Below are 22,977 nucleotides of genomic sequence, written 5' to 3'. Positions count from 1 at the left end.
GCTGTAGGAAATTGTCCCGTTGCAGAAAGGTGTCCTGTCAGCATCGTCAGCGTCGGTGATGAACCTGAACACGACCTACTGCGTGTACAGGGAAAGATCGGCGGTCGCCGTGCAGTGATGCTGATAGATTCCGGTTCGACGCATGACTTCATTGCAGACGGTTTTGTTCGAAAGCATCATCTTGACACGGATGCAAGCTCAGAAATGCTGAGCGTAACATTGGCGGACGGCTCGACCAGCGAGGTCCCGCAGATTTCCACACGCACGCTAAAGGTGACAGTCGGGGGCTTCAGTGAGGAACAGCACTTTACTGTGTATCCCCTGACTCGCTACGACGCTATTCTTGGCAAGCCGTGGCTTACAAGGAACAACCCCAGCATCACTTTCCGTACGAACGAAGTTCAGTTGGACGGTGAGCCCTTTGTTGCCAAATTGCCTTCAGCTAACCCGCCGACAGCCGGCCGGCCAACTGTGGAAAGCATGTTTATCAGTGGCCGACAAGCTCGTCATGCCCTGAGGAGTGGAGCAGAGGGGTTTCTTGCATGGGTCACTGCTGCAAAGGAGGAGAATCGTTCCGGGCCACAACTCCAGGAATCACAGAAACAGGCTATCCAGAACCTGCTCGAGAGGTACCAGGATTTATTTCCAGACGAGCTGCCGAATGAGCTTCCACCGAAGAGACCAGTCGACGATGAAATCCAGATAGAAGATGGAGCCAGACCACCGTCTCGACCCGCCTACGGCTTGCCGAAACCAGAGATGGACGAGCTCCAGTCACAGCTGTCAGAATTACTTGAGAAGGGATTCATTGAGCCAAAGCGCCACCCGACTTCCTCAACCCTATTCAGGGAGGCAGAGATTCAGCTGATTGGTTGCAAGCAAGACAAGACGCGGTCAAGATCTCACAAGATGCGCTAGTGGAAGCTCAAGCTCGTCAGGCCTTCTATGCAGATCGGACAAGGGTCGAGGGAAAGCTGAAGGTGGGAGATTTGGTAATGGTCTACCAGGATTTCCTCCTGACTCCTGAAGCTCGGGACCGACCATCCCATAAATTACGCCCCAAGTGGTTTGGCCCCTTTCCTATAACCCAGGTGGTCGGCCCGAACGCCTACAAGCTCAAGTTGCCTCATACCAGCCGCTGTCCCCCGGTATTTAATGTGTCGGCACTCCGTGCCTACGAGAAGAACGCTATTCCTAATAGGAGACAGCCTACGCCTCCGCCTATCACGGACCTTGATGGTCACACCCGCTACGTGGTGGAGAACATTCTCAGTCACCGCCGCCGGCAGAATCAGCTTCAGTACCTAGTCAAGTGGCAAGGCTACTCTGATGCCACTTGGGAGCCTGAACATTATTTGTTGGATGAATCTGGTAATGACATTGTTCCACTTCAGAACAAAACCTTGGTTTCTGCCCACTGAGTTTTGCAGTTGAACTTCTTTCACCTTACACATTTTTTTGAGCTTATTACACTTTTATTTGCATGGAGTTTCAGTCGTCTTATTGTGTTACTTCAGTGCGAAGCCTTTTTTCGTCTCGCACGTGTTTGCGCTTATTGTACTCCATTCCACTTGAGCATTTGGGTTATAAGCTCCTTCCTCTCCATAGGAGGGGGATGATGTAACAGTTTTCCCCTGTTCGCTATAACTTTACACTCCCTCGCACCTCATGCATCTTACGCCTGTCTATTAGCACCTTCATTGGCGCCATTGCCACATGTATACTATCACCTTTTGCATATATGTAGGACTCAGTGACCAGTCAAGGCCCCATGACCAATCACGGTCCCCGTGACCAGTCAAACAGTCACAAACCTCCATGACCAGTCACAAATTAGTTTACCAGTCACAATGCCCCATGACCAGTCACAAATCACCATACATGTACATGTGTAAAGTACACAGTTCGTGACTGCTCGCAGAGTGCTTCGTACTGCAGGATTTGTTGTGGAAACTATAATTCCCTATGAGCGGTCACAGAATACAGCTGTGACCACTATAATTCCATGCGAACAGTTACATGCGGAATGTACAGTTGCGACCACTCTTTCTCTGTGAGTAGTCACAGGCAGAATATAGGTATTTCTGTATTACAAGAGAGATTGGAAGGTTTGTCACAACTCTGAGTTTCACGTATTACTACGATCGCCAGGCAACTGATGGCTTCTAAACGGGCAGCCTGAACATAAGGGGGAGCAAGGTGGGAAATTCTGAGGGGTATCATAGGCGACGCGTATCATAGCGCAAAAGTCAGATGCAGGCGTGAAGTTGCCAAGTCTTCAGACTTGGGGCTATGCAGCAGCAGTTCCAGCGTGAATGACATAGAATAGAGCTGGGGACTTAAATGCCAAATCCACACATGCCCCCACCATTACACACACATACACCCACACTCTCTCCCTTTTCTCACATACACCTACCCTCACACGCGTGTATACGCGCACACACACACACACACATACGCATGGTCTAAATCTCTCTCTCACACACACACATTCATTCTCTAAATCACACACACACACACACACCTGACCTGACCTTTGACGCCAATCGCCGGAGGCGATGATAGCAATGCTACGACAGAAGCCATAGCAACTTGTGCTGGGATTGCACCACACACACACACACACACACACACACACACACATCCACACACATTCTCTCTCTCTCTCTCTCTCTCTCTCTCTCTCTCTCTCTCTCTCACACACACACACACACACACATTCTCTCTCTCTATCTCTCTCACAAAATCACTACCCGCGGAAAATAGATGCGCAAAACGAAAATGGCAAGGATGTGTATTCTGAAACCAACACAATGTCATGTCACCACCATTCAATGATCAATAAATTGTATAGAGCTTCCCATGGAATAGATGAAACGGCCAAACAGCTGAGACATTGAAAAAAAAAACCACAAGGCTGTTATGGAATGAGCTCAGCTACACCAGGTGACACGGTGGTTTTCTCGAATTCCGGATCCAGATCAAAGTACTGCGAACATGCGGGCTGCACCTGGAATTTCCTGTTTCCGAAGCCAGCCATAAACAGCTTGTACCTGTGGCCAAACAACAATAATAAAAAAATAGGTATTGCACCTCAGGTAATTGTGGCTAATTCATGAACATGGTTCTTTGTCCTTTGACGGCTTTGGTGGGTCTAACCAAGAGAATGCAAATTTAAACCTTGTCTCTTCGACGGCAAAATTTGTTGTGATGTCTCCTTTTCCAGGATGCCACGTTATACAAAGCACGTTCAAAGCATGTGATGAGTGTCAATGTTCATTACGAGTTGCACTGCCTTTATTAGAATCCAAAATCCCAAACGCCTGCATTAGAAAAATCACAGCGTATGGTGAACACTGAAAAGGCACGGAAGTGTTACGCTTCTAATGGTCCATTCTTTTCCATCCTTGCACTGTGCAACCTAACAGAGATGTTACATAGAGCTCACCAGTCCTTGGTCAGATGGAAGCCATTCTCATCATTGGTAAACGCTGACAGAAAGGTGGCCCTGAGGGACTTTATGAACTGGACATAGTTCGCTGCAGCCTTGCTGTCCATGTCCATATCCCTAACCTCCTGCAAAAGAGAAGACAGAATGTGCACTAGAACAATTCGTACCCTTCCGAGGGGCATGATCGTATTTGTGTCTCCTATAATCCAATTTTTGATAATATTTGACTGTTTTGAGCTGGCTCCAGACAAGAAAAAATGGCTCATGCTCGTGGAAAATTATGCTGCGCTTGCGTAGTTGTTCTTCCTGCGATACGTTACAACAATATTAAGATGCCTCTTGTTAGCTGTTCTGCCTGGATTTCATTGACAGATGCGTTAAGCCCATTGATTCTTCCATGAGTGACATGTGAACTGAAACTAGTATTATCAATCCAATTTTTATGTATATGTTGAATTCGAAACAGGACGACTGACGACATATCCAGACATTTCAACGGGAACAGGTAGGTTGGGGGACGACATTTATTATAGACGACGAGACAAGAGACCAAGACGAACGAAACGACTACATTGAAGAGTGAGAAAAGAGAGAGAGAGAGATCAAGTCTGAACGGCAAGATAAAGGGCCTGGGTAGCTATGGCAAATATGGGCGCGCAAGTAGCTACCCAGGCCAACGGAACAAAAGGAGACAAAAGGTGAGTACGTAAGTGCATGCAGGCCAGCTAGAAAAGGTACGGGAGGAGGTACCTAACATACCACCCCTCCATGAAAAAAATCCCGCGTCCTCGCGGAGAGAAAAAAAAAGAGAGAAAAAGATTTAAAAAAAAAATTACTGATGGAGAAAACAAACACACACAACGCACGGGCCTCACAAAAGTGTGGACTAAAAAATGCACTACAGTCTACAGATCATTACAACCGTCAACGTTCCTGTACTACTCATACTATAGTGTGTACATTGCCAATAACAACGGGCCCAAACGCCCCTTCAAAACATGGCCCAAAAAATAACTATTGGAGTTCGACGAGGGACTTGAATTGTATTCTGATGACTAGTATTTTGCACGGCTAATAGAGCCTAGTTACACTTTAATATACGACATAAATAAGAGAGCGTGGCTCACCATGATCGGACCCCTAATATTAATGAAGGACACCCGCGCGCACACACACTACAAAAAAATTCACGAAAATAAATTTGACGAAGAAGGAACGCATACAAAAAAAAGAAAGAGAGAAAGGTAGCTGACCTGCATGGCTTGAACGACACGAGGTTGATATAGACAACACAATGTTGGCGTAGGAGAGACGAGGTTGATAGAGACGACACGAGGTTGGCATAGGAGAGACGAGACTGACATGGACGAGACGAGGTTGACATAGACGAGACGAATGGCGGTTGAGGACGGCTGGGCATGGGATGATCTCAGGGTCGTGGGTCGATCAATAATCGGGCGCCAATGTTGAATTCGAAACAGGACGACTGACGACATATCCAGACATTTCAACGGGAACAGGTAGGTTGGGGGACGACATTTATTATAGACGACGAGACAAGAGACCAAGACGAACGAAACGACTACATTGAAGAGTGAGAAAAGAGAGAGAGAGAGAGATCAAGTCTGAACGGCAAGATAAAGGGCCTGGGTAGCTATGGCAAATATGGGCGCGCAAGTAGCTACCCAGGCCAACGGAACAAAAGGAGACAAAAGGTGAGTACGTAAGTGCATGCAGGCCAGCTAGAAAAGGTACGGGAGGAGGTACCTAACATATAGAATATAAGCTGAGTCCCGAGTGTTTACGGGAAATAAAAACCCGAAGCAAAAAACCGAGGCGAAGCCGAGGTTTTTTGCCGAGGGTTTTTTTCCCGTAAACACGAGGGCGAAGCTTATATTCTATTTAAATTTTAGTGTAAAAAACGATTTTTATTTGCACTTGACTTCTGGGTAAAGGGGGACGCATGCGCAGTAATTTCTTGTCATTTCCATGTGCATTGAGCAAGAACGTTGCCTTTTTCATTTCCTTGTAACTGTTTTTCGCTTTTGAAGAACTATGGCTGAGTCTTCGCGTTTTGAACCTGTAATTTCCACAAGGAAAGACGAGCTGTTGGAGGGCGCAGTGCCGAAGTCAACCAAAATGGCAACGGAATTCTGGTTGACTGTTTTTTCCGATTTCTTGCAAACGGATAGCAAATCTTGCGACTGGAAAAATGTCACAGAGAGAGAACTTGCGGGCCTGCTCGAAGACTTCTACTGCTCGGCTAAAAAGCAGGACAAATCCGAGTACAAGCGTGCAAGTATGATTGCTGCTCGCGGGGCAACGCCACCTGAACTCTCGAGAGCGAGGAATCAGCCTGCAAGGTCCGGTTTTCAACAGGTACAACAAACTCTTGGATGCTGTGCTAAAGGAGAGGAAGCGGACTGGTTTGGAGGCTCCTGTTGTCCACAAGGATAGTATTGCTGATGATGATTGGGTTCTCCTAAAGGAGTATTTCGCCGATGCGTCAACCACACTGGATGTGAAGAAGGTGACTCAGTTTGTATGGTTCCACACTACGCTTCACTTCTGCCTTCGTGGAAACGAGGCACAGCCTGCTGCAGCCAGTCCCATTCCATCAGTTCTTTCGGCTCAAGGGTCAACTTGGTCTAATGTCACTATCAACATGATGGCTCCCACGCCTGAGAAGAGGAAGAAGCGACTCAGTTTAAAGCTTAAGAAAAAACCCAAGAAGGAGGCCGAGGAGAAGCAGGAGTACCGTAAGCCTATTTGTGCTCACTTCCACTTTCTGCCTTTCGTGTCGTTCTATTCTGTTTTTCCAGTTTTTCTTTTCGTTGTGCTGTTTTTAAAACTCTGAGCCAATATGTGCTGTTTTTGTTCTGTATTACCATGCTGGATTGCTTTTTCCTAAAAAGCGGTTTTTTATAGCACCAGGTTTTTTACAGCACCAGGTTTTTTATACAGGTTTTTTATACGAGTGATTACCAGAAATATTAACTGCTTTTTAGAGCACGCAAATGACTGGAGGTTTTTTATACTATAATTTAAATCTTAGTACAAGGCGCAGAGGATGAAATATTTGTTGTGAGCCAGAGTTTCACGCACGCTGAGGAGATCATCAGACAACAACGCGTGAAACAAACTGTTAATCCTCTTCTACTTGCTGTAAGTAGCTCTGCCCGAGGGCATTCAGCACACGTTTGGACAGCCTGGAACCTTTCTGTTTAAAAAAAATCCGAGTAGAGCAAAGATTCTTCATTTGCTTACGACCCAGTTCTGGCCATGCATGTAGGCATACAACATCTAGAGTATTCTTACTGAGGCTGCGTTTACACGACAACGATTGAAAACGATTTGCGTTTACACGACAACGAAGTAGAACCTAAACGGAACGAAATCGTAGCGTTTACTACTATCGTTTACACGACAACGCCCGAAAACGATACCTAAACGGAACGAAATGGAAACGCACTTCAAAGTGTTTTGAAACGTTTTCAAAACGTTTTCAAAACGTTTTCGTTCTCGTGTAAACGGTGAAAACAGTGAAAACGATTGGAAACGGAGCGCGGCCATGGAAACCATTCCGCGCGGGACTATATTTCGCGGGAAATACCTGACCTTTGCGACCACCAGCACTTACGAACTCCAACTAACGTGTTACTTAGGGCCCTTGCGCCTAGCCAGCACGTGCTAACTCCAGCCTGATCGCCCGTTTTCCGTTTTCGTGTAAACGGTTCAAAACGATTTGCCGTTTTCGTGTAAACGGTTTGAAAAAAAAACGATTCCAGGCCAGCCCGTTTTCGTTCCGTTTCGTTCCGTTTCGTTTCGTCTCCGTGTAAACGCAGCCTGACAATCACAACTAACCTTGTACGACAGTGCTATGTGGTGGGTACGTGGTGTTTCTAGCCCTGCGTAGTAGCCCATCTGAATCAGCTTCTCCTGATCGGCGACTGCATCCCAGTGAATGCATACATCATTCGGAAAGCTTGTGGCATCAAGAAAATCCTTGTTCTGAAACCATTGGAAAGCTGCATGGCAACATGAAAAAAACCTCTTTTCATGCTATTGCAACCATCATCCATTTTGGTGATGAATCTGCATCTGCTTTCACTGAGCTTCTATGCACATCTAGGCAGGCATTAGGCACATGCCAAACCACGGCAACACATCGACCAAAGAATATTACACTGGTAGCTTTAACGTTATACCTACTTGTCACAGATACTGTGTTGTTCCAGAGCCCTCCACCGATTAGATGCTGCGGCCCTTGCATCTGGAAATTCACCAGCATCTTGTTTGCGAAATTATGAATCATGTAAAACAGTGGGTCCATAGCTGGTACCATGCCTTCGAAGGTGCCACCCATGCTTGCGTGGAAGTTTCTGTCAAAGTCGAGAAAAAATCCTGTGCACAAATTGAACAAGGATGTGATATTCACCAGGGAGTCGTAAAATACCGGTATTTTACGACTCCCTGATATTCACTAATCTAGAGGCATGGTTAAAGTAAACATTCTGCGAGAATTTACTGCCAGGCTAGAGGGCAGGCAATGTCTTTTTCAGAGGCTGCGTTTACACGACAACGCTGGGGGTGAAAACGCAACAAAATCCTTTCGGGTGCAGGGTTCATTTACACATGTACACACGGAGCAAAACGTAAAAGTTGTACACCAAAACTGAAGAAAACCAAAACGCTGGCCAATGTGAAACAATTTGAAAACGGAAATGTTCTGCCGGATAAATTTGGGTATGTAAACAGTCGAAACGGTCTGGTGACCTCGTTTTCCGTCACGTTTGTTCCGTTTTCGGCCGTTCACACGGATACGACAATCAATTTTTTTACACTTTTCGTCATGTGACGAGTGTTGTCGTGTGGCCTGTTTTCAACTATTCCTTGAGTGTGATTGGTGCTTCCACGACAACACTTGGCACATGACGAACTTTGGTGGATCCTTTGCTCCCGTGTAGACGCGCGAAAACAATACAAACCGAGACCACCTCGGATCAGCTTTGATCGTGTAAACGCACGAAAACGAGAAAAGAAATGCAGGACTGAAAGCGGAAAACTGGTCGTGCGTTGTCGTGTAAACGCAGCCGTAGCATCTGATAACGAATATGGGGATATCAAAAAACAATGGACTTCTGTTGCCCTTTTCAGATAGACAGTCACTGTGCAATTCAGTGACGGGATTTGAACATCCAAGTAACCAACACTACAATAATTGTTGTGCTGTGTTCCTTTCGATATCATACATGACAGTGGTTGCTGTATCATATACCGGTAATCAGCTCATCGTTATACATGTATAGAAAGCGAACCAGATGGGACACCCGCATTCAGCAGAATTCCAGTGTTGGTGGAAAGCTGGTGGCAATGATCCTATACAGATGAAATGTTCATCAACAAGTGATCATAAAAATACCCGAGTCAATTGACACACGTGCACCTTTATTGTGGTGCTTACCTAAATCGAACATCTCCGAGTTTTCCGGCGGTATGGTGAGCATTGCGGTGAACATCATATACGAAAAGGGGGTGCTTGTAGCAGATATGTTCCTCTTCAAGCACGTCGTGAAGGGTAGCTCCACGCCATTGTACACAAACTTTGGAAGGACAAATTCTCCTGAAGATCGACAGAAGGAACGTTGTGGTATTGATTGGCATTGGCCTCGGCGGTTAAAATTTGGTAAATATCAAACATGGCCGGCACAGTAACTCCATGCTGGTACGTTTCACTGGGTTTCTCCCAGAGGTCACCTGGACCTGGGTTTTTCATAATCTAGACATATTATGGTAACGGCGGCCTGAAGTAGTGACCGTGCTTAATTTAGCTGCCCAGGGTATACCGTGAATCATGATGTTTTGTACTCAATCGCACCATCACCTGGCGCATTTGGACATTGTATATTCCCGAACCAGAATGGACCCATGGCATTTACACATAATAACGTTATACAGAGGTTATTGTCTTGATGTAGAACTTCCACTCAGAGCTATAGCCAAAGTGTTAGCATGGGAAGCAAGGTAAATACTGTGAACAAAGCCATCTACACAGAATTCCAGTATTTGATCCAAAAACAGTAGTTGTTTTAAAGGCTGTGGAGAAAAACAGCGAAACATAAGCCAGGTCATAACAGTACACACTGTCAACATACTAGTGATAGTCAGACAGAAGAACGAGCAGTTGCGGTTTCGTAACTCCGAGTTTCACGAACTTCTAAAATCGATCATCAGACGAAAATTGTACCAGTAACAGTCTCAATTTTAATTTTAATTTAATTTTTAATTTTAGTAGCTTAAACGAGCTTGCCAAGTTACCTTTTCTATACGGCCCATCGAGCACGCAGTAATCAGGAGGCACTCCGTTTCCTCCAAACCCTTCTGGTAATTGCTCCGAATAGCTCTGCCACGTGAAACCAAAACAAGGCACGAATCAGAACGCTCTCACCACTAGATTTTGATATGGAAAGAAAAACCCTAGCCAAACCTCTTTCTTCAGTGGGATGTTGCATTTAGGCGTTGTTGGATGCATGATAACCACTATTGTGATGCTTTTAAAAGTGGTAATCAATATTTTTGAATGACAGCTTTCGTCCAAACAGTCCACTCGAAAAGAAGGCACGAAACTAGGTCTGAATATCTTTTGTTGTGATGCTTGTGGCAAAGAGCTTGAAATTTGGCTCCTTTTTGCCGGTATTCAGCACGCACCCAGTGGAGGGCGTGTGCACACCAGTCACCCAAGGTCTGCACAAGGACGGCTGTCTGCCAAGCGTCCTGGACACATTGAACCACCGCTGGGCTGTACTTGTTGGCGTTGGTGCTGGAATTGCCATTGTGCAGATCCTGGAAATCAGCCGTGCATGCGGTCTGCAGAGCCACATCAACTACAGGCTTGTATTTCAGTATTTCAGACCAGCATGAACTAAATCAGTACACGTTTCTACTCCTCTAGTACTATAATTATCTGCCTTGCTTCCACGTTCATTATCCGACGTGACGGTATCTCCGCGAGCATCCCTCTTGATGTCTGAGGATTTGAACATGGTCATCTATCTGTATTCATGTATTGTTGGGACATGCACTTTTAGGTTTTTATATGTATATTATGAGGCTGGCTTATTTATGTGTTATTCAGGATTCTCCTCTTCAGCACTTGACGGCTTTGCTTTGTCTCTTACTAAGATTCAATCCATACTGTGGCATTGGTAGCGGAGGATGATCTGACTGTATTATAATCTGGTTACGTTGGTGGACAGTTAGTCATAATTCGTAACATAAAAATGATTTTGGCCTTTTTTAAATCCGTGAATATCTATGTTAGCATTTGTGCTCACCAGGAAGCTAGAACATGGGTTAGCTGGCATATGAGCTTTGGGCTTCCCATAGTTGAAGTTTTTTTTATCAATTTTGAGTAATTGTCATCACTGCACTGCTGAGTCACTGGTAAGGCCACACGTTTTTATATCTATGTTTCTCGTCACCCGCGCGCATACGATTCAGGAGTCTGGAGGAAAAAAAGAAAAAATGTGCTGCACTGACTGTGCATGTGGGGACCAGCATACTCATGCACATGTACATAATGTGGCCTGGCCTGCGAGGTCACCAATTATTGTGCGCAATCTAGCTGCACATGCACAGATTGTGACAGAAGCTCCTACCACATACTAGTTGCTAACTATGGATGCTATTTTGTGTATTGGTGGATTTTAGTGTGAACAAAGGTCTGATAAACTTTTTTTATTTTTCGGTCATTTTTTTATTTTTTTCCACCTCTCGCATATGTTTTTAGATTTTCAGGTGACGAGAAACATAGAAATAAAAACGTGTGGCCTAATATTTGGCGGAATTTCGGCCCGCAGATTACATAAAATTAATATGGAAGTGGAGCTGAGCGTACGGACCCTCATTTCACGGGCAACCCAATAGCCATTTGATGAGGTCATCGACGATAGCAAAGAGACTCCGAAAGTGAGCAAAACTGTGAATTTCGCAAACGTAGAACTTGCACAAGTCTTGCGCTCGAGCGTTTTGTACGAACATCTACCATACTGTCAAACGGGCAGATAGGAAGTACTTACCTTCTCGTACTCCAAGGCAACATCCCAGTAGGGGAGGGTAACACGACAGTCGATCAGACGCAGCAGACTCTCCAGCGCCAGCAAAAGCAAGTTGTGATATCCCACCGCATCACTGTAGACTAACTGCTCCTTGTTCGTTATAGTCTTGCAGAAAAACGCTGCGTGCGACCAAAGGATAGCGCGCATAGCTGGCTTGTATATTTCATTCTTGACAGCTTTCAAGTATGCATGCGTAAATCGATCTCTTTCTTCCTGCATAGCAAAAAAGGAACGATCAACAAACCAGCAGAAAAATAGATAGAACTTCAAAATCATCACAACGAACTTCACAAATTTTCAATGTACATGTACTTTCTTTGTCAGTACTTTCGGTGCACTGTCAGTCAACAAATATTAGGCGCATGTTTATTTTCGCCTATTTTCGGCCTGGGCATATTTGGCCTAAATATTTGTTGCGGAAGAAATTTTTTTGCAAGTCTCAGTGTCACAGTGTATACAGGCAGCAAGAGTAGAGGCCGATAGGGGTAATGCAGCCGAAATGTGTTTTAGCCCTGGGAGGCCGGAATTTGAACGGGGCCAACAATCAGTACAGTATCTCTCTCATACCTAAAATTTCAAAAGCAAAGCAAACACCAACACACATTTTCCATTAGGGAAGTTCTTCTCTGTGTCTAACGTTCCTGTATGCCTAACCTGTTCTTTTGCCCTCATACCTAAATTTCTTCTTTCAATAAATCAGCGAGGAGACAAAAGTCCTTTAATCGACAGAAATAGTGCGTACTCATACCACGACACAAGAGGAACAAAATGCACGCACCTATTGTTCCTCTGGTGTCGTCGTGTGAGTACGCACACGTTATTTTCTATCGATTATTTCTTCTTATGGTCGATTTGAAAAACCACTACTTGTAATTATGCTAGCAAATCAATTTGTTCATTGGTTTCTTCACACCATGGGTTGAATTTTTTAAGAGAGCATGTCTGAGAATACCAAAGTATGTGTGCAAGTGGATCTCTCCGATTTCGCTTAAAATTTGCAGGTAGGTTCCCTTTGGGGTATGGATCGATTGTGCAAATCCCTTGAAAAAGTTTCTGAAGGGAACCTTGAAATTTGCATACCCCTCAAAAATGGCCGAAATATCACATTATTAATGGGTCTAGAAACGAGTCACGCCACAGCGTATACGAACAAGCTATGAACAAAACTCCATCAAGCCAACATTGCCTCACCTTAGAAGAGTTCCTGGAGCAGTACCGCTTAGCCACGCCAGCATCCCAGAAGACGAGGTCCATCACCCCCTGACGCCACAAATGATCGTCTTGAAAATAGCCAATTTACAAGCGCTGGCAAAACAGCCAGCTACGTCCTCAATTGGCCAGAACTATACACCGGCAGATAGTAGAACACCTCTTCTAGTGCTGAGGACATGTCCCCCATCTTCCTTTTGGGGTTTTCTTGAAATAAACCTTTTTGAATTTTTCCACTCGACCATGCTGAAATACGGCCAAAGTCATACCTGCGCAGGAAAGCTCGCCACTCCGCGACGTCTCCTCAGCAATTTCTACTCCAACACTACTCCCAAGGCCGCAGAACAAAGTGTAGTGTTGACTCTGACAAGGAAAAGCAGCGGTGATCACTTGTCACTCCAAACGACAAGTTTCTCCTTGCGCCACCAATGTTTTTTTGTGCGACTATTGATGCAAAAGTGACTGAAGGCCTGAGCGCAGTTTTTGAATTTTATTGCAAGATGCACGGTGAGATCGCGTGCTCTGTGACGTAGGATGACGCTTCCTGCATCACGATGCGCGGCCATCGATCGCGAATGTGCCTGGAACGCTACTCGGAACAGACCATGATGGCAGAGGTAAGAATAGCTTCATTTCCTGCTTGAACTGCTGAGAACCCCCACAAACTGTCCTAGGAGTGTTGCAATGGCAGCAAGCCGTTGAAATATGCCCCGTACAGCATGGAGAGTTATTCGTCTTTCAGTTCACACTTACCTCCTGCAATCCCGAACATAGTCCAACAGTAAAAGTCCCTTGTTTTCATGTCGATGCTCGACAAAAGCGGCTAGCTCGGTCCCTTTGTGTTGACTGGCACGCGAGCAGCACTGGCTGCACGCACTTGTCGCGTGAACTGCATGAGAGATTTCTTACGTCATAAAGAATGTGATTTCATCATCATTTCACTGGTCTTCGACCTACATGGTCAGGGAAAGTCCCGGTTCGTAGGCCTACAACACGATCAGCGTGTTCTTGAGCGCAGGTAACAACACAAGTGTGATCACTTCCAGACCAACGGGCGTTCAAGGCGAGTAACAAGCGCACTTGACAAAGGTGACTCTGAAATCTCGTGAGCCGTGGGCCAAGCGACTTGGCATTCTTGCGTCACAAGGCACGTGATTTCACCGTGCATCTTGCAATAAAATTCAAAAACTGCGCTCAGGCCTTCTAATTTTTTCAGTCACTTTTGCATCAACAGTCGCACAAAAAATTATTGGTGGCGCAAGGAGAAGCTCGTCGTTTGGAGTGACAAGTGATCACCGCTGCTTTTCCTTGTCAGAGTCAACACTATACTTTGTTCTGCGGCCTTGGGAGTAGTGTTGGAGTAGAAATTGCTGAGGAGACGTCGCGGAGGGGCGAGCTTTCCTGCGCAGGTATGACTTTGGCCGTATTTCAGCATGGTCGAGTGGAAAAATTCAAAAACGATTATTTCAAGAAAACCCCAAAAGGAAGATGTCCTCAGCGCTAGAAGAGGTGTTCTACTATCTGCCGGTGTATAGTTCTGGCCAATTGAGGACGTAGCTGGCTGTTTTGCCAGCGCTTGTAAATTGGCTATTTTCAAGACGATCATTTGTGGCGTCAGGGGGTGATGGACCTCGTCTTCTGGGATGCTGGCGTGGCTAAGCGGTACTGCTCCAGGAACTCTTCTAAGGTGAGGCAATGTTGGCTTGATGGAGTTTTGTTCATAGCTTGTTCGTCTACGCTGTGGGGTGACTCGTTTCTAGACCCATAAATAATGTGATATTTCGGCCATTTTTGAGGGGTATGCAAATTTCAAGGTTCCCTTCAGAAACTTTTTCAAGGGATTTGCACAATCGATCCACACCCCAAAGGGAACCTACCTGCAAATTTTGAGCGAAATCGGAGAGATCCACTTGCACACATACTTTGGTATTCTCAGACATGCTCTCTTAAAGAGACTTTGTTTAAGAACAAGTTGACCAGGAGACGATAGCCGCAAAATAGCAATGGATGGAATTAATTGTGCACTCAGAACAATATAAAGAGTATCCAGAATGAAAAATAGTAGTACGTCTTATTCTACTCAGTCTGGAGAGGTGGACAGTTCATATTACTTGTCCGACCACCCAGGATTAAGCCGTTGTTTCAGGTCACCGGACCTGAAACAACCTTTATGATTGCAGAAAGTATTACTAATGAATAATGATTCCTGCGCACGAAAGCAGCAAGCAGCAAGGAATGCTTCTGTGAGGATCCCAGGAACAGGCTTCAAACATTCTCACATCTCAATTTTGCTTCCACAGAGCATTGCTCAGAGCAACTACGGACGAAATAAAACATGCTCTGACAATGCCAGCGACGTGAGCGTATGTGTTGGACGGAACACGACGGGTGGGCCTTTCGCGTCGAAAACTCCCAGACCGTACCTGAAGTGATTTTAGAGCAGATCATTCCCAATCCGCGGATCGCGATCGATTTTCAGCAGTCCAGACATCGACCTCGGAAGCAGCAGAATGACAGGATGCAGCGCTTGGTGACGACGTTGTCTTCTATATCTCCGAAATCCGCAATCGGTCCTGAAACAATATCAGCTCCGCCACCTCTTCGCTCATTGACAGCAGTTTTGGTGAGAGCTGCTCGTCAGACTCGTTAACCAGCGTGGCCAAGATTTGGTCGACACCGATCTTGGAGGGAACTTTGCCCTTAATCGCTGGATCGTCTACGGTCAGATTTCATCGACTGGCTAGATGGACAAAAGCTTGGATATTCGATGTGCAAAATCTACCGTATTTCCGCAAATAAAAGACCGTCCTCGTATACAACGCCTTCCTCGAATACAAGGCCGGGGCAGGGGCGATTGAAAAAATACAAGACCGTCTCCGATTAGAAGATCGGGCCTACTAAGTGAAAATAGAAGACCGTGCTCAAACTGTGGGAAAAAATAGAAGAACGTGCTCAAACTGTGTAGAAAAATATGGAAGAATGGGGGTAAAACTGTGTGGCGAAAAATAGAAGACTGGGGTCAAACTGGGTTGAAAGGATAAAAGACCGTCCTCGAATACAAGACCGTCCTCAATTATAAGGCCGGGGTAGGACGAGTTTGAAAAAAATAGTAGACCGGCCTACTATTTGCAGAAACATGGTATGATTACATGTGTATGCATATGGCAGTAACCAAAAAAAAATAATAATAATAAACCAGACCGACCCTTGTACGGATGAGTGAAGCGACCCGAAACAACGAATTAATTCTAGGTGGCGTCGTATCCTACTCTGTACTCATGCATCTTAGATGCACATAATCGTACACCAGTGATGCCATACTCAAAGGGTTACGGCTATCTCCGTCTAATGATGGAGCAAATACATACCTGTGATAAGTTCTTCACACTCTTCCTGAGCCGACAGCATTTCCACTTGCCATCCACACACTGACAGTCCAGGTTACACTGGCCAGTGTAGCTAGCATTGACACTGCATTCTGCACAGCAAGCAGGCAACGCAGTGAATGGCATTGCACTGAACAGGCACGCAGCACCAACTTTGGGGGCTGGGCGACAAACAATTCAGGAGGAAAGGGTCGTCCTGGGACATTTTTCAAAATTATAGCCAATAACAAGCATTCTCAGGGCATTTGGTGCAGGTGGTCGCTAAAACCGGAGGTCGCTTACACCCGGTTTTACTGTACTGTCAATTACAATTTGAACACAATAATAGAAAAGCTGACAGGATCGCTTTTCTAAATAAACGATCCAAAATGTATGCAACTGAGTGGTTTTGAAATGAGAATTTGATCACAATAGGCGATATACTGCTATAGCCAATTACTCTGATTTTCATCATATTGTGAGAGCCGTGGGCCAATAGCCCCGGTGAGAAGGCAGTCTTGCCTGTTCATATGGTGAAGTAAAATAAAGAAACAACAAACAACAACAACTCTAATAACCAGTCTAGTTTGAGTGCAAAAGATACTTTGGCTTTTGAACTTTGAAGCTGATAACACTATACAGTCGTCCCTCTCTAGTCCGGCACCTTTTGGAACAGCAATTTCTGCTGGATAAACAAGGGTGCTGGATTATCAAATCCTGCCCTCCAACCCGGCCCACATGTTAACATACATGTTTGTGTTGTACGTCAAAATCATTGCGCGAAATCGCGCATCTATAAGCGACATCCACATAAACTGCTGGGACCATGGTTGTGTACTCGAATCTCATTCTGAGCACCCTTTTTTCTTCCTTTTTTCAGCCGTTTTTTTGCAAAAAGTCCTCGAGCTCGATTTTTTTTGATCGATCGTTCTTCAAGGAAAGACGATTGGACAATCGATCAACAGGGCCGAGGATGAATGCGTCTGGTTGGAGTTCTTGCGTGGCACGGGATGACCAGATACACATATAGATACATTGCGATGATCTAATCTGCACAGTGTTTCCTAATACCGCACGCACGACGGTAAGTACAATTCATGTGATTTCAAATTGTTTGTGATCTACAACGTCGCGAGCAGGACGGAAATACAGCAACAGCACGACAACCGTTATACCAGGCAGTAACCAACAGTCACCTCCGTCACATTCTCCAGATCAGAAGGCAAGTGAGGCGGTGAACATGAAGAAATAAAGTACGAAAGAATGAAAAGTGAATAATTCAAAAATCTCAGAAACGTTGAACGTAAAAAACACTGAGAACAAGAAAAGTGACTTACTTCGATGGCAAAAGACAAAGCGAATGTTCCTCGTATGGACCTGGCTCTTGCAGAATCAGCCACACTGTGGAACCATGTGTTTGATTCCACAAGGGATGGCTACCTGCTCCTCACCAACCAGCCTCCACGACGGTGGTAAAGTCGCCAGAAATACGAAAGTTAAACATTTTGTGCATGCATGCAATAGAAAATTTGTGCTGAGTATGTCGAGTGGCCATTCGCACAGGACAAAGCCGTTGCGCAAGCCGTGACCCTGAAATTTCGTCCATTGGTAGCGAGGGTAACCCTGAGCTGGAAAGTGTAAGGGATGGCATGCTACACTCCGCCGCATACGCTTGACAGCACGATTTGAGGCGTGGAGTAGTAATATACCAGTATCTTACTACCCCCTGATACCTGATGCATGGACGTCGTCATCTTCATCCCGCAGATCGAAAATGTACAGGTGTCGCGTGATTTCGCGCAATGGTAGGGATTTTCTGTGTCAATCCAAGTACTTTGCGGAATGCATATCTTTAACACACACTTGGCGGGAATATCCTATACACTGGCATAGGATATTCCCAAGTGTATGTGTAGCGCCTCTTCACCTCTACTAGATTATGTACAATGACGCAACACCGACAGTCAGTCAGTTGACTAGAACTACAGTGTATACCGGCCTGCACCTCTTGAGCCAAAACGCACGACCTTAGCATATACCACGCACTGCATGCACAGCATACTTGATACGCCAGTTAACGCTCCTCTCCCACACATTGCTTTTGTAATCAACTAATCAATGCATTCCGAGAGTGCGCTTTCTCTGTTACTCCGCTTAGCTGTCACCTCCTCTGCCTGACCTTTCCTTGACCACCTCGCACATAACAACTATTGACTCCCGCTGTTCTAGCAATGCTTTAGGAAGTGTAGCCTCATGCGACTCCATCCACACGCCTACTCTTCTCTCGACCTCTACAACATTTACTATTGCATTCCACCTAGAACATAGACAAGCATGCCTTCCTTAATCTTATAAAAGCCTCTATTCGCTCCTAGTTCAACATCTCACAATCTAGTCTCAACTTCCTGTAGTTTGACTTTACTTGTCGATCACTCCGAACCGTTGCACTTGCTCTCGTATCTCGGCTACACTTCATATGTTACATGTGTTGTGTATGTTACAATGGTCCCTGACAGCATGCGATGTACAACTGCTGGATTGGAAAATCGAATTATGTACAGTTTGAGTGATTTGTTGCAGAAAATAGCTGCTGGAGGCGGAATTCAAGTGCCGGATTAAAGCATAGAAAATGAACTGAAAAAATCCGTTTGCCAGAAAGTGTGCTGGTTTGCAAGAGTGCTGGATAAACAAGTGCCGGATTAGAGAGGGACGACTGTATTTGAAGAAGGGCTGAGGCTTCCTGCAGCTTCATCTGTGAAAAGAATTCGGGTGGACACACCCATTCCCATAGCGCTGCACATCACATCCGAACCAGTTCCGTTATTTTTACAACGTTTCGGCACTTGGCCATTGTCAGGTAATAACAATGAATACCGTGGAAGCCACACAAGAGCAATATATACGCAGAGTGCAGCGCCAAAAATAATAATGATAACACTATACTGAAAAGAAGAAGGACAAAATGTTACGAGTTATGACTAACTGTCCACCAACGTAACCAGATATTATACAGTCAGCGAGTGCGACAAAACGGCACAAAGCTGACAAGGAGTACTGAGACATTCGGCGACCTGACACCTAGCTCCAACACTTCTCCAAGGCGCAAACCAACAACCTTCCAACTTGGAAGGTTAAGGATCGGAAAGGTCCAAGAGGGGAAGGAAAGTGCAACGAAGAAGAGCACGAGCTACGCATCACGGCAACAAAGAATGCCGAAAGTTACCATGGCCAGCAATCGAGGACATCTGAGAGTTGTAATTTTTGTACTCCTCCGAGGTGTGATTTTTGGCGTGCTGGGCCAAGCGCAAGGAAGCTATCTGCAAAAAAAACTGCAGAAAATGGTTGTTGTTTGATCCTTTGGTGTAATCTTTGTTTCTAGTCGAAGCTAGTTGCTCTTTGGAGCAGAAACGCTGAAATTGACTATTTTCTGCATGTACTCATTCATGTACTCATGTACTCAGTCATGCAGTCTCACTCGTGTTTTAGCTCTTTTTCTGGAATGGATGCTGCTCTGCGCCCCTTGGTGAACATTTCCTGCGCTCGTGGAGCAGCTGAAAAGGACCACTGGTATGTCTGGCTCCTGGTTTGAAAGTGGAGAGTCGACTTTTGTGCCTTGAAAAAGGAGTAGAGAGCGATAAAGGTACGTCTGTGGCTTATTTTTGAGTGCTCCTCGTACATTTTTGATCATGATAGAAATTCTCAGACCAAAGTCAGACCAAAGTCAGCGCGATGATGGCCGTACAGTTTTCTTGTGGATTTTTTAGTGGTTTCATCTCGTATCTATGTCAGTATCGTGATGGTGAAGTGGAGAGGGTGATTTTCTTCCTCTAGGCTTCGTTCGGCCGACTTTGCTTCGTCCTCGTTGAAAAGTGATCCTGAAAAAAAGATCGATTCGCAAAATTATGTTGATTTTCAATGTACGTGATGACATGCGATTGCTGGCTATGTGGATGATGACGAAACTAGTAAGACTATTGGACATACCGGCCTGACTACAACTCGACGACGCAAAGCAACAGACCACCCAACTTGAGAGGCTCAAGTTTATGTAATAAACGAAGAAAGGGGAAGCTAAGCGAAGACGAATTGTGACAAACCGAAATGCCAACATCCTACTGAACTCCACTATCATGTATGATGGACTAGTTATGTACAATAACAAGTAGTTCCACACGATGTACGTTTCGCCATATAGGTCATGACAGCTCATCAGGTGTGCAATATTTAACTCGGATGGTGAGCCTATTAAATTATTGTGAAAAGAAGAAGGACAAAATGTTACGAGTTATGACTAACTGTCCACCAATGTAAACAGATCTTATACAGTCGAAAAAATGGCACAAAACTGACAAGGAGTACTGAGACATTCGGCGACCTGACACCTAGCTCCAACACTTCTGCAACACTTCTCCAAGTACTCCTTGCCACTTTTGTGCCATTTTGTCGCACTCGCTGACTGTATATGATCTGGTTACCTTGGTGGACAGTTAGTCATAACTCGTAACATTTGGTCCTTCTTCTTTTCACAATAATTTAATAGACTCACCATCCGAGTTAGATAACACTATAGCTGGTATATTACTATAACCACCAACCTTATACCTGTAGTTCACTTTCTTCAGGAAGTGATGGGTAATGCATGGTGCACATTGTGAAAAGGATCGCTGTCGGAATAAGTAATAGTAAGGTTTTGCATTCCAAAATTTGGCAAAAGATTCGGCACGCGGGAGCGAGGTCGAAAATGCACACGAAGATTCGGCATGGTTGTTCGGAAAAAGCTCGCTTTGCCGAAAATACTTTTCGGAAAATGTTCTTGTAGAAGAGCACTAGCGAGTGATTTATTCAAAGAGGTTTCTTATCTCGGCATGGCTTTCCAGGCGTCTTCGGCGATATCAGCATCGTAGGCTACCTCTGATTGCTCCTGTCTACTCTCTTTCGCCTGGAGTGTCCCCACCGTCATCGGTGGGGCTGAAACGACTATGGCGATACGCATACAATTTGACTTGGCCATGGAGTTGGTTTTTCTGAGGCGACTGAGGAGGCAGGTTAGGCCCTCGACTCTTTGGGCGATCAAAGTTCGTTGGAATCAGCAAGAAAAGGAGCACAGGACAGGACGTTGCTGATGCTGGAGCTCACGAAATGAAAACACATCATGTTCGACTTGCAAAACAAACGTTGGTACGAAAATTCGACATTTGATGTTCGACAAATGACCGAAAAACGCCGAGCCGAAATTCAGAATGCAAAACCTCACTATTATTACTACATGTATATTAGACTCTGGAAATAACTAATTACTACCTTCTGCACTCCAGACAGCAATGCGACAAGATGACTAACTAATTACTACCTTCTGCACTGCAGACAGCAATGCGACAAGATGACTAACTAATTATACCTTCTGCACTCCAGACAGCAATGCGGCAAGATGAAGGACGAACGTGACATGAAATTCCTCAATGGCTTTAGTAGGTCGTTACTTACCAGTATTCGCCCGTGGGTCACGGGTATGATCTTCGTAGTTCAGCACCAGGTCTTTGAGAATTTCAGAGTGGTCCTTTCCATCCCAGTTCGGTGCGGGAATAGATTTGGCGAGCAGCCCAGCTTCAAGCAGTAGCAGTACCGTTAGCGAAGGAACAATCCACATCACAGTGGCAGTCGACGAGGTTCTCATCCCAGTAAGTCGGACAGCCACGTCCTCGCCGCACAGGTTCACCACCAAGAGCGAAACCCTTGCCGAAGAATTTTCAGTACCGGATCTAGTTATCTGCAAACTTATGACACCACGCGTTCAACTACCGGCTTAGCTTGTGCTGCTACTGTTAGCTCCGAATACTAGTACACTGGTTCTGGGCCGCATGCCGTCCAGGACGGAGAATGCGGAGAGCTTTTCTATTTACGGATCCTGCTAATCTGCAAAAGAAGAAGAACTGGAATGTGTGCAAGGGAAACAATGCCAACTGATGAACTGGCTGTACAATCATGCTTCCGCCTCCGGAGCTCGGTAGATCGGCGCTCGTACACCCCAGCCCAGGCCAAGCGCCCGGCAACGCGTGATACCGATAGGATGCATGCTGCATGCGCTGAGACTGAGAGCAGTTCTGCCAAAGTAAGTTCTGGCAGTTCTGCCGTTCTGGCCACACAACAACAAGTGCCCAGTCATCATGGTCATCAGGCGCCACAACTGCACAAGTCAGTGAAGTAATAGTTGCCCGGTCTTGCGGGGCTGGTCATTATGCATTCATGGTCATGCCGGCAGAAAAATTGGCAGAATTATTATTTTGGCTATCACCTGACCTCTCATGTTTATTGGCAGTCTTCGGACGGGCCAGGAGATGTTGAATAAATAAATAAATAAAATAAATAAATAAACTTATGGGTGATAGATTTTATATGGTCAGAAAAATTTAGTGAAGGAGTGATAGTCACGCCGAGATGACAGTGGCTATCACCTTTCTGAATAGGCACACCGTTCATTGTCAAGGGGGATGACGGGCCGGGGGCTAATGCATATTTTGAAAGGGTAGGTGGACGCATTTACTGGTGTTAAACGTCATGGCAGTAGCTGATGACCATTGACATGAGTCGTGCTAGATTAGCATAGCCTCATAGGTGTGTGCACTGTGATGCACTGATCAAAATGATAATTATATCACATGTCGATATGGTCACGTGACCCACTGAACCTGGATAAGAAGACCACCTGGCCACGGCGACCACTTTTTCTCGTCCCTTGAGGGGTCGCCTTAGACAGGTTTCACTGTACCATGCAGGGTATAGTTCGTCTTGGGGGTGAGACATGGGGGAGGTTGCCATACAGGGGTGTCACAGT

At 45.5% G+C, this 22,977-nt stretch overlaps 1 protein-coding gene across 1 annotated transcript; it reads right to left on the bottom strand.

Moving 5' to 3' along the window:
- Nucleotides 1-1,828: 1,828 nt before the first annotated feature.
- LOC135809752 (uncharacterized) lies at nt 1,829-22,156 on the bottom strand. The gene is made up of 9 exons (XM_065323172.1): nt 21,630-22,156; nt 16,149-16,258; nt 11,533-11,784; nt 9,773-9,857; nt 8,919-9,077; nt 7,667-7,858; nt 7,319-7,482; nt 3,452-3,579; nt 1,829-3,056 (listed from the first exon to the last, which is right to left on the bottom strand). Exons 1-9 carry the CDS (start codon nt 21,817-21,819, stop codon nt 2,924-2,926), a joined length of 1,413 nt encoding a protein of 470 aa, XP_065179244.1. The 5' UTR covers nt 21,820-22,156; the 3' UTR covers nt 1,829-2,923.
- Nucleotides 22,157-22,977: the final 821 nt, after the last annotated feature.

Source organism: Sycon ciliatum, chromosome 2 (assembly GCF_964019385.1).
Source record: "Sycon ciliatum chromosome 2, ocSycCili1.1, whole genome shotgun sequence".
In the NCBI taxonomy this organism is placed as follows: Eukaryota; Metazoa; Porifera; class Calcarea; order Leucosolenida; family Sycettidae; genus Sycon; species Sycon ciliatum.
The sequence above is the reverse complement of the archived record's forward strand: the minus strand, read 5'-3'. Positions and strand labels throughout refer to the sequence as shown.

Coding starts and splice junctions, on each gene's coding strand:
- LOC135809752 (XM_065323172.1), bottom strand. CDS start 21,819: ATGAGAACCTCGTCGACTGCCACTGTGATGTGGATTGTTCCTTCGCTA. Junction 11,785..16,148: donor GTGTGAAGAACTTATCACAG/GTATGTATTTGC, acceptor TTTGCTATGCAG/GAAGAAAGAGATCGATTTAC. Junction 9,078..9,772: donor CGATGGGCCGTATAGAAAAG/GTAACTTGGCAA, acceptor GTCGATCTTCAG/GAGAATTTGTCCTTCCAAAG.